The 12,622-nt window shown below is 35.1% G+C and overlaps 1 protein-coding gene across 4 annotated transcripts in view; it reads right to left on the bottom strand.

Moving 5' to 3' along the window:
* Window positions 1–12,622, bottom strand: part of AP3B1 (adaptor related protein complex 3 subunit beta 1) — a 160,730-nt gene that overhangs the window by 78,127 nt on the left and 69,981 nt on the right. For all 4 annotated transcript variants that reach the window (XM_042804700.1, XM_042804698.1, XM_033009138.2 and 1 more), the window contains 2 exons: window positions 11,839–11,971; window positions 5,935–6,044 (listed from right to left, as the gene is read on the bottom strand). In XM_042804700.1, the coding sequence (XP_042660634.1) occupies window positions 5,935–6,044; window positions 11,839–11,971 (243 nt within the window). The remainder of the gene's footprint in view (window positions 1–5,934; window positions 6,045–11,838; window positions 11,972–12,622) is intronic.

The following is a 12,622-nucleotide window of genomic DNA, read 5'->3' as shown; positions in this document are numbered from 1 at the left end:
TTACAGATCACTCTAAGCAGCACAATTAAAAAACTATTGTAGTTCATCTCTAATCTTACTACACAACAAACTAGGCTAAAGTACAACTTAAAATCACCAATTCTGGTTATCCACATTTATCACAAAATGAGGAGATACTCGAATTGCAAATGAGTTCTAATTCTCTACATCAGGAAGAAAATTTGCACAGCTAATAATTTTTTAAATTTTACTTGGAATACGAAATGGAAAGAGGGATGAAGTTGATGTGAAATGTCAGACTGGCAGCAAGAAGAAAAGGTACACATGAAAGTACAGGAATAAAAGACAAGTGTTGTTATTTTGTTTTCAAATGGAAGACCTTCAAGGACTCCTCCATTATTTGAATCTCTACACATAAAATTCCTTTTAAAAAGGATCTTCACTAATGACTGCCACCTCTTATAAAGTGTGCAGGTTTTGTCTAAATTGTGTTTTATTCAAACTGAATATTTTCTTCAAATTCAGTGTACACTGTCCCAAAAGACATGCATTCCTTTCAAATTCTAAAGCATTACAGAAACTAGAGCAACCAAAATTATGAAAATTGTTCATTAAAGCATTACTTACATAAAGGTTTAAAAATACAATATTAAAGTGTATCCTAAGGAAAAGAATGTTACTGGAATCTGAAGCTTGCAGAACTGAAATTAATATGAACATAACAGTGTTGCACCTTGGTAGATACCTTCCCAACACTGAGGAAAAGGAGAACTTAATTAAAGAAAGCAAGCCACACCTGCTGTGAAGCTGTATCAGTAACATAGCAATAAGCAGTATTAAGTAGGAATACTGCAGAGGAACTTAAGTTTGTTATTGTTGGATGAATGGACAGAGCAGTGTCAAAAACTCCTAGTAACCTACTCTAGTAACAAGAATAACAACCTAAACCAGCGATTAGAAATTCTTAATTGCTTCCATAAGTGACATGTCTTTCCCCACATACTAAGCTCTTCAAAGTTACATGCATCTTTTCCTCCAAATTCGCAACTGTTTATCCTATCAAGTGTTCCTCTACATCTCCAGATTAGAAAACACTTCAGACTTCTCTCATGTTTTTATTCATATTCTAGAAGGAACTAGGAATAAGTCTGTAATGAAAATCAAGGATGTCAGAATTCAACAGCTATCAAAGGAAAAAAAAATGAACCTACCTTAGTAGTTCTACAAGAGAAAGTGTGGAGAAAAATCATACCAGATCTACAAGATTCCCATCACCCAGAAAGCAATCACTGCTGGGTATAATGTACCATCATAAATTGAGGAAATACATAAATTTAGAACACCACTAAGGCATTGCCCAGAGAAGCTGTGGATGTCCCATCCCTGTAAGCGTTCAAGGCCAGGTTTGATGTAACCTGATCTAGTGGAAGGCATCCCTGCCCATGCCAGGGGGTTGGAACTAGATGATCTTTAAAGTCCTTTCCAACCCAAACCATTCTATGATTCTTACGCAGAGCTAATTCTTGCTAGGCTGATTTACATTCATTCACTGCTAAAATGAATTAAGATAAATCTAAAAAGGCATCCTTTGGATGTAAACAAAAGTGTCTTATGTTAATCCAGTTTAGTCAATGCAGTCTAACCAATTCACTTTAAAACTTAATTCGGATTAAATCAGCAAGTATCTGCACTTAGACAAATTCTGAAGCACAGATGTTTTGAAGGAAAGATAAGAGTAGACTGTACGACACATATTTGACTAGAGAATATTCTAAAAACTTCTGAAAAAGCCTCTCACAACATCTTTTAAAATGTCATCCTTTACAGGGTGGAAAGGCACTCTCCTGAAAAAAAAAGGACTATATAATAGAAAAGACAAAAACCCAGTTACAATGGAAGGCAATCATCAGATGTCCCACAGGGACTTACAGTGGAGAACATATTGTTCAACAGATTTGCAAGTAACCTAGAAGAGAGCTAGCTAGTGAGAAGACGGTCTGCTGACACAAAGGTAATCAAAACTAAAACAGAGCTTGAACAGTTGAAGATGACTTATCAGTGATACTTAAAAAATGGGCATAAATGATGCAGCTGGCCTTGAAACAATAATAACAGGACTTTTTAAAAAAAAAATATTCTACATATACTGATGGACCCCAAACTATTTCTAGGGAAAAAGTATCTTGGAACCATAAATATTTTCAGAGAATTGTAGAATTGTTAAGTCAATGTTCTGCAGAAATCAAAAGGTAGTCCACCCCACGGAAGTGAGATAAAAAATGCAAACCAAGTAATATCATTATGTCACTGCATAAAATTTCTCCTTCATACTCTGACAACTGTGTGCACTTTGGGTCACCTCACTTCAAAAACCACATAAATATCAGGCAAGACAAAGAGAAGAGGGAAAGGCTGAACAGGCATATGGAATATGAGGAGAGATGAGAATTTTTAGATAAGTGTGATGATGTGGATAGCAAACTCAAGCTTCCATTCAGTGTCTGAGAAGGTAAATTGAAGATGCATCACAACGAACTTGCTCTTATCTTTAAACCTCTTTTCCTAAACCACCAGGTTTTGCTTCGGCTGAAGATGAGACCACTCAATTAAGAGGACTTTTGGATTCAACCACTATCATTCTTCTTTACATGGTCCTTTCTCACATGCATGTTTTTTAAACTTCTGTCACTCTGAAAACTATACACACAAAACTAATTCAGCCTACCTCTGAGTGAAAACGTAGCACAAACTAGTACTTCATAGATCTCTGACCCACAACTTACCAAGTCATTAAATTGTAAAGCATGATGACATTATTAACACATTAACAGCAAAATGGAAACATTTTTATGATTTAAAAAAAATGGAAGTTTAAAGAGATCCAATTATTCTCTTGTTTAATATCTTCAGAACATCATCAGACATGCATTTCTGTTAGAACTTTTAAAGTGTGTGGAGGAAAGTATCTGGAATACAGCTAGATCAAGCTGCACTATACATAGGTCTAGGTACTCAACAAGCATCAGACACAGAACAGACCTCATAGGTCTTTACCTGGGCACATCTGAGATAAAAGTTTAAGGTACAAATGATGACGTACAAAAACAAAGGAAGAAAAATAAGCACTTTTTTCAGACATGTAAGAAACAATCAATTAAAGGGCAAACTGAAATGAACCTAGTCCTAAACTGCACTGTAAATGAGTTGGTGGCCTGCAAGAGGTCAGTAGTGTTTAATTGAACTTCCTAATAATTCTTATAGATGGTCGGATAAATTTAGCTTAGTATCCATCGTAACACTTTCTAAATGGCTTCTGTGGATGAAAAAGATGAAGACAAGAATGAGTAAATTCCATACTGGATAACCTGAAAGAAACATTGCTACAAAAGATTTTAGGCACCTCACCACTGACAATCACAATGTCAGGCTAACACAAGTGAAATTTATAACAGCATGAATAAAATAAATTCAGTCACCAACCCAAAAATATATTCCATCTGGTTTACACTGATTTTATTTCAGTGGCTAAGTGTTCACCATTTACCTATACTAAATCATGACAGAGCAATCAAAAAGTTTATTTTTTACCTTAAGTGCTTTTCTATTACATTGTATTTAATTCTGTTCACGCTTTTGGTTGTGTTTTACATAGTATTAATTTCAACTCTAAGAAGCACGAATGATTTCTTTGTCCACACTCCCCCACCCTCAGTTACTTTCAAATTCATTCAAGACCATATAATTTGGCTGCTTCTCCTATGTCCAAATGGAAGAGTCTTTTAAAGACATAGGGGAATATGGTAGGTCTCTTAAGTTTCAATCCCAATTTAAAAATGAGTCCAGAAATACTTTCCCCAACAGAAGAGGTCAGGGAAAAAAAAATCTGTGTAAAATATATGTGTACAAAAGTGTGTATGTATGTATATTGTATGTCAATATAATAGAAGGAATCCTTTCTTTTTGTCTCTGTGCCTTATAGCAGACAAAACCCAAGGCAACTGTGTTATGTCTATTCACAACCACTCCTGCCATAGTAATATCAATGTTTAAAATACACATGCAGATCTCAGGAATTCCAGTAATGCTTTACTAAATGCTGAAATTACATAATTCAAGTATCACCTTTCTAAATGTGTAAAAATATGCTTATCCTTTTCAGAAGTGTCTGAAAGGGTTACAGGGTTGGACTAGATGACCTTTAAAGCTCCCTTCCAACTCAAACCATTCTGTGATTCTGTGAATGAATACATCCATTTTCAAACATCATAGGTTCAAGTTATTTCAGGATAATGATATGGCATTCAAACTATAAAAACAAACTTCTTCTAAATGTATTCTTTACTCCAAAGTCCTAAACATACTGAGGAAGATAAATTCCTGGAAGTTATTATTAAAAAATTACAGGCAAAAATGTAAAAGAAGATGTACAACAATTATTGTGGAAAGCCCACAGCACCACTATCACTACTTCCTTCTTGAATAAGAAGCACGATTCAGATTCAGATTTTAATTTTTAGTTTATTGCTATAACTGCTCTGTTCTACAGACTGTTCTACTATTTACCTTTTTCTGATATTCTGTACAACCTCATTACTGGAAAAGTACATCAAAGCAGTTCAAGTACAGTATGTCTTTTTTTCCCCCCTTACTCAACTTAAAAAAGGATCTTCTTTTCCAAAAAATTTACCTGTATTTAAAACTTGAAACGTTTACCCAGAAGTATTAATTGATAAAATAGCTATAAATCTCTGAAGTGTTAAACAGAATATATAGAAAACAACTACTTTCTCTTGTACAATATCTGGAAAAAAGATGACAAACTCATTTGTCAAAGTGAAAGAAGATGTGTATAATAAGATTATACACAATTCATGAGATTTTAATTATCAATCAAAATGTGCACAAATTTTCTGTAAACACAGGTGATTACAGGTAATACTTATTTCATATGTAATTAGCAGCAGTACCTTACAGCTTCTTCTGGTTCTGGATATAAGCAATCCAGTAGAAATACATTTTCTTTACATCAGTTTGATCATCAGCTCTTAGCGGCTAAAAATGTATTCAATCTGTTCAGTAAATATGAACTAAGAAGACCACATTTCCTTTTTATTTTAATATCCTAAACTTTGCCAAATTCAACTACAGAAAATAGAAGATTCACTGATTTAGAAACTATTTACTGCTCCATAATCAATAAATGTGTAATTATATGACACTAAACTGTCCAATTTATAGCACCTACAGAAAAATAATTACTGACAGATTACAATCTGTCATTTTTGGGGTATGATGCAATAGGTAGCTAATCGTCTTCAGCCCTACACTATAATTTAGGATAGACCACTAAATGTTTTATCAATAACTGGGACTGTGAGGAGAATTTGGGAAGTAAATATTGAGATACCTAAACATCAGTTTAATCTAAGGATACATATTAGTCAATAATGAAAATTTTACTGTTAAATTTCACAAAACCCAGAAGAGAAAAATGAATTCAAGAAACATTGCAACACACTTACAGCAGTGTCTGGTACCAGGGAAAGTTCAAGTGGTTTGAGAGTAGGGAAAAAGATTTAGAATAAAACTTTTTAAACCCCACCCCAAATCAGTAGGAATAGGGGCTGAAAAACTGCCTGCTGCTTTGCTGTTATTTTAATTTCAATTTACCCACTCCACATTCTAAACCTGCTATTCATCTTGGCCTAATGATACTAGCAATATTCAATATTTCTAGGGATCTCTTTCAAAATAGCTTCCCAGATCTAAAGCACAAATGGATACCATCTGATAGCTTCTACTTCTTCTTTCTTGAATATAATATTCATGAAATATTATATTTTACGTCAAAAATAAAAAATTATGTTGTATTTCTCTAATAGATCTTTTTCCATTTATGGTCCAGAATCAAAGAACATGGTGTGATTTTTATCAGTCAACAAGGAAAATAAGACACTATGCACAAATACTTACTGTAATGTTATCCAAGAGTTTGGCCATATGCTTAATAATTTCACCATGGTGTGCTGGCTGAGTTTGCAGCAGTTTCTTAATGACAACAACACTTTCAGCAACTACAATTTCTGTTTAAGACAAAACAAATTATTAATATTAAAAGCATTTATGCAAAAGAAAAAGCCATAAATAATTGATTGTAAAAGATGTTATCAGCTTTCAAAATATGCTCAGCAGAACTGAATTCTGTTTACTTGGCAACAAAGATGTAAACCACCCTACTAAGTAATGCAAGTTCAGCTTCCAGAATCAAGTTATAAGCAGCAAAAAGAGGTCAGAGAAATGTCCTAAATGTAAAAATATCATCCTATTGCTTACTTTTTTTGAAATTGCTTTTTAGTAAAGCTGCACGTTGTAATTTTCCTTTTCAAATTGAGGAACAGCATGAAAAAACATCTGTTTTCCATTGAAATTATGCATATTCATGAGTAATTTGCTGTCTGCATTAAAAATACTTACACTTGTTTCATTTTTCAAGAAATATACAATATACAATGTTAAAAGTAACAGCTCATTCATAAATAAGAGAAATATCTAAACATTTCCTCTGCACTTTTTCACCTTCTAAACAGTCCCTCTCAAGTCTGTAACCTAATCTTTAGTACATTCAAATGAAGATTCTAAATAGCAAGCTGTTGTAAGATTTAAGCCAAAGTCATGCATTGGAGTGTTAAACTACTGTAACAAGTAGTATTCACAGCCTGATCAACTTGTATGAAATGTACAGCTGTTGAAACGGAAAAAAAAAAAAAAAACATTGGTGCAAAGATAAGCTTCTATGCAAGCAAACTCATGATGTAAGGACAGATGAAGGAAAGACAAACATGACCAAAGGTGAAATCAAAACAAAGACTACTGTAAGAGTTCAACATAATTCTAATTTTAGTTTAGATTACAAAAAGGGAGTAACTATTTCTCTCAAAGTACCCATGTTTAAAACAAAGAAAAAGCCTAACTACCATTTGTTAACCATCACAGAGGTATTCCTACATTTCAAGAGTTAATCTGACACATGGACCATTCGTTCAGCAATCAAGCAAGCTGAAGTTTCAAAAGAATGGTATGGGGAAGAGATCTGTACATTTTTCATTGTTTTTTTACTTCAGAAATCAAAATTCCTTATGGAGAAAGCTTTTTCAAATGCTCTGAGTATGCACCATTATGCCACATGCCCCTGAAATGCCTAAACTTTAGCTTGTAGCTTTTTGTGTCAACCTTCATTTGACATGACATCTCAGTCATTTTTTCTAGCCTAATTTCTTAAAGCCAGGTTAACACATCTACTTCTCATATCTCAAGGTCTTGCACAATCCTAAAGATTAATTTAATTTAGATAATGTTTTGACAGATATTAAAATAAGAAGACAATTCTCAAAATTTAAAAACTGCAATCTGGAATATTTCAAGTGGAGGACATTGTAATGACAGCCTTCATCACTGAGTGTTTTGTGATACTAGTTAACAAGGAGAATGATTAAGCAAAATAAAACTGAGTGGACACTTGCTGACAATGTAGAATTGATCATAATAAAATGAAGTGCAGTGGATGAAGTGTCACTGTAGGAACTATTTTCATGCAACCTGTGTTACAATGGCAAATTTAAAGAACTGAACCAGATTTGTAAGTAAGTAAGCTAGTATGGTTCCTTTTACATGAGTCTAGATACCAAAAAAGAAAGTGCAAACAAAAGCAAATTGAATTCATATTAGAATAAGGACTGGTATATTCCAGGAAAAAAGAGAGGCTCTTTGAGTCCTGCCTTGTGCACATGAAGAATCCCCAAAATGTGCATGAAATAGAAGACACATATTTAGATTCAAAGGCAATAACCATTATGGGCAGATAAAATTGGCATTCTGAATGAGCAGTAAGAAAATTAAAAACTTTAACTCCGATAGAATTATCAAAGAAAAAGTGCATACAAGACAATGATAAATGAATGCAAGAATTTCAAAACAGAGTATAAATCACATTACATCTAAGGGATCATAAAAAGTAAATTAAATTCTTAAGATAAAGACTAAATATCACAGAAAATCTGATCAGGAATGCCTTTACCAATAAAGGAGATTACAAGAGGTATCAGCAACTTCAATTTTTACAAGTCATACTAAAAATCTTTGTATAACGTTCACTGCTAGCTTTCTTCAAACAATTTTAAAGCAATATGGCAATCTGACTGCTCTGAGTAGGATAACCTCTGAAGACCCTGGACCATGACAAGTTCTCAAAAATCTAGAATATATTCAGTTGTACAATGTTCCATTTTGCCAAATAATGATGTACATAAAAAATTAACAATGTAGGGGACAGTAACCTGTGGGGACTGAATTACAGACTTTTTTATAATTGAGAATTTGGCCAAATTATAACGGAAACTCAGAAAAAGACCTTAGCAAGGAGTGTATTACCAAAGAATATTCAAAAGCTGCATTCTGAAACACTACAATTGATACCATTGCTGTTGAGTCAAATTTTCTACCAGTTACAATAATTGACACTTGCAGAAACTATAACACGCAACTGAAGACTAGTTCATTCACAGTCTATAATTTGTATAACTACTATTCCTAAAAGCAGTAGAACTGCATCAGCTATTTTTGGAAGGAATATACCAGCTGAATCTGATAGGGAGGCTGTAGAAGTGATTAAGTGGACTCTCAGCAAATCTGCAGATGACACTAACCTGAGTGGTGCAGTTGACATGCCTGAGGCACAGGATGTTATTCAGAGGAACTTGGACAAACTTGAGAAGTGGACCCATGCGAACCTCATGAGGTTCAACAAGGTCCTGCACATGGGTCAGGGCAACCCCCAGTATCAATACAGGCTGGGGGTAAAGGGATTGAGAGCAGTTCTGTGGAGAAGGACATGGGGGTACTGGTGGATGAAAAGCTGGACGTCAGTTGACAATGTGCACTCGCATCCCAGAAAGCCAACTGTATTCTGGGCACCATAAAAAGCAGAGTTGCCAGGAGGTCGAGGGAGGTGATCCTGCCCCTCTACTCCACTCTTGTGAGACCCCACCTGGAGCACTGCATCCAGATCTGGAATCCTCAGCACAAGAAAGACACGGACCTGTTGGAGTCGGTCCAGAGGAGGACCACAAAAATGATCAGAGGAATGGAACACCTCTCCTGTGAGGAAAGGCTGAGAAAGCTGGGTTTGCTTAGCTTGGAGAAAAGGTGGCTCCAGGAGACCTTACAGGAGTTTTTCAGTACCTAAAGAAAGCCAGAGGGGAACTTTTTACAAGGGTATGTACTGATAGAGCAAGGGGTAATAGTTTTAAATTAAAAGAGGGTAGATTCAGACTAGATCTAAGTAAGAAATTTTTTATGATAAGGGTGGTGAAAAACTGGAACAGGTTGCCCAGGGAGGTGGTAGATGTCCCACCCCTGGAAATATTCAAGGTCAGGTTGGACAGGGCTCTGCTCAACCTGATCTAGTTGAAGATGTCATTGCTCACTGTGGTGGGCGTCGGACTAGATCATTTTTGAACTTTAACTCCGATAGAGTTACCAAAGAAAAAGTGCATACAAGACAATGATAAATGAATGCAAGAATTTCAAAACAGAGTGTAAATCACATTACATCTAAGGGTTCATAAAAAGTAAATTAAATTCTTAAAGACTAAATATCACAGAAAATCTGATCAGGAAAGGCCTTTCCAGAACAAGTGCATAGAATTAGAAGGTGGTTTTGCCACAAGCTTGTTCTTTGGGATTCTATTTTGATTTGGTTGAATTAATTTGGTCACTTCTCTTTCACACGCAAGTGAATGCTCCATAATAGGAAAACAAGTGCAGAGAAAGCAGAGACAACTTTGCTTTCAGGGACCTCAGAACCTGCTGGATTTACCAGCTTGGGCTTTACGCTATGCAAAAGCAGAAGAACTGCTTCCAGGCTTCCAAGAACCATGGAATAAGTAGCATGGCAAACAGACTGCTTTCATACTTCAAGAGTAAAAGTTGGAGGAAAGCAAGATTAACCCAAACTATTAAATCAAGTCTGCTACACATGCTAAATCTCTTTTTTTTCTCCTCCCTTACCATGCCCGAAACTCTTCTCATGTTCAGTAAGCTGTAACTATTGGTAATTTCCTGCCACCTGAGGAAAGGTACCATGTAAATTATGCCATTCTATTCATTCCTTGAAAGAAGGAATAAAGACACTGCAGCTATGGTAAAGCAATTTGCCAGCTGCCAGGTTTAAAAGATCCTCAATATATCCTTTGCAGTCTTTCAGAACAGTAAGCAAAAGAAGATAATTTTATTTGCCAGACAACTACTTAGAAACAGTCAAGAAAGCTAATCTTGTTGGGACAGACCTTTGTATACATGTGCATATATATGTGTGTGAGTATATATATTTACGGAATTACTTTGAAGAAAATATTAAATTGAGAAACTATGATAAAAGAAAAAAAGCCTTTTCCTCTTATATTGGTTCCTTCTCAGCAAAAAGAAAAACAAAGCAAGAAAATGGAAAGAAGGGTTATTAAGTAACAAACTCGGTATTTTGAAGTGATAGTTTTATTATGTTATTTAAAACAGACAAAAAATGGGGATTTGTACATGCTGAAAGGAGCCTACTGACCTAGAGCAAGATTGCTAGTAGAATTAAGCAGAATCAAAAACAAGCTTTGAAGATTGCATTTTTTAGTATGGTCACTGCTGAATGTAATACAAAAAGTTGCATTTTGCAGACACAGCCTTGTAACACAATGTGGGAAGGTATTTTAACACAGATGTTAACCAGAAAAACACAGAAGAACATAAGGTCTGGAGGATTAGGAAATTAAAATTACGTATATTAAAACTACCAAGCTATACACCGAGGCATCTCAGGAATTTCTGATATGAGGTGAAGTGTGAGAGATGGAGGACTCCTAGTTCATAAGCAAGTAAGAGAAAGCTCTGAGCGTATCAGTGGGTCAGAGGATGACTACGTGCTGCTGAAGTGATGTCCCTAATAAAGGTTTTAGGATTATCATGAAAATTATGTCCAGTATAAATGGAGGGGAATTAATGCTGCTTTTCAAAACTCAACATAGATCGCATTTGTATTCTCTGAACAATGCTAATTACTCCAGGCTACCCCAAACCCACACTTTTCCTCCTTCCTGATATTTTTAGCTGTATCTTTCTTAACTCTATTGCCAATATTTAACCATATTCATGTAGACTGTACATTTTGTAATAATCTTCCAATTCTCTTATTGACTACTACTGTGCAATATTCATTGGTAACTGGTAAGAATATACAATATTATCAGGTATTGAATTACAGTACTGCTATATGCTATTTGACTTTATCTGCTCCCTGTCGTCTTCCTTAGTGACTTACAACTCCATTTCACTATGTAAAAATAACAGAAGGATAAATTACAAAATCAAGCCAAATTTGGGGCCATTTACCCTAAAACTATATAATATGTTTTTTCAGTTAGGCATTGAGGCACTAAAAAAAAACTGATTCCAAGCTTTTAGCACCCTCTACAGGCTAAATGTTTTGATGCAACCACACACAGAACAGTAAACTACTGCCATCTATGATAATCACAACAGCACTCTTTAATAATTACGGCATTTTGAGAAAAAAAAGGTAAACATATAATTGCAGGGCACAAAGAATTCATTTCACTAACAAGAAATTAAGTACCTAGTGAATATGAGAATCTTTTGAAGTGCTTCGATCAAGAAGAAGCACCAGAATCACTATTTTTATCCAGTCATGTCAGCTAAATTCTTATGAAAGTCAACTTCCATATATTTTTTAATGTGATCTGTTCTATGTGGTTTTCATTAAGAAAATGTTTCATGCCTCAGCCAGTTGGAAAACAAACAGAACATTTAACTTACCATCCCTGTTGGACAGCAAACATACAAGACCATTAAGGCATGTGTCAGTCACTTCGTTGATGTTAGTTGCGCATCTGCCTATCGCCTGAATTGTAGCTGCAGCAAACTGTTTATCTTGGCTTTTCACATAAGTCTATGGAAACAGGATTTTCATTAGTCAATACATACGTCTTGTCAACCAAAGACTTACCACATTATCCTCATAAGACAGACATACTGTATAATAAATTCAAACTAGAAAGCTACATCGCACGTTGGAAGTTACATTTTTTTCACCTCATTGTCACTTTTAGAAGGCATTTTCTTGCCAGCTTTGGTCACCCACAGCCATGCAAACCTCAGATGTCAAGAAAGCTTGGGGCAGGGGGAAATTACCCAAAACCAGCAATTAGTTTGTGTGCAAGGCTGGAAGAGTTGATGAGCTCTCACTTCAGAGAGGTTTTGGTTCATTTAACCAGGAGCATCTGTGAAACTATGAATAACCTAGCTGCCTGAGAACCAGTACCTTTCAGAGAAATCCAGCCAGAGAACTGAAGCAATGGAAATAGATGTCATAAGCAAAAAGAAAAGAAAGAAGGACAGACACTGTTTCACAATATAGGCAGAACATTTTGCTGACACATATACAGATATTGGAGGTAATATTATTTCATCAAATGACTTACAGAAATGAGGTTTGGCAATAAATGCTAATGGCCAAATATTGCTAAAATTTAGACCTATCATCTAGTGACTTACAGTGTCAGTCAAGTTGCTAGAATCTGTTTTAAAGAATTTGGAATGA

Source organism: Tyto alba, unplaced genomic scaffold (genome assembly GCF_018691265.1).
Source record: "Tyto alba isolate M040663 unplaced genomic scaffold, T.alba_DEE_v4.0 Super-Scaffold_42, whole genome shotgun sequence".
Taxonomy (NCBI): Eukaryota; Metazoa; Chordata; class Aves; order Strigiformes; family Tytonidae; genus Tyto; species Tyto alba.
The sequence above is the reverse complement of the archived record's forward strand: the minus strand, read 5'-3'. Positions and strand labels throughout refer to the sequence as shown.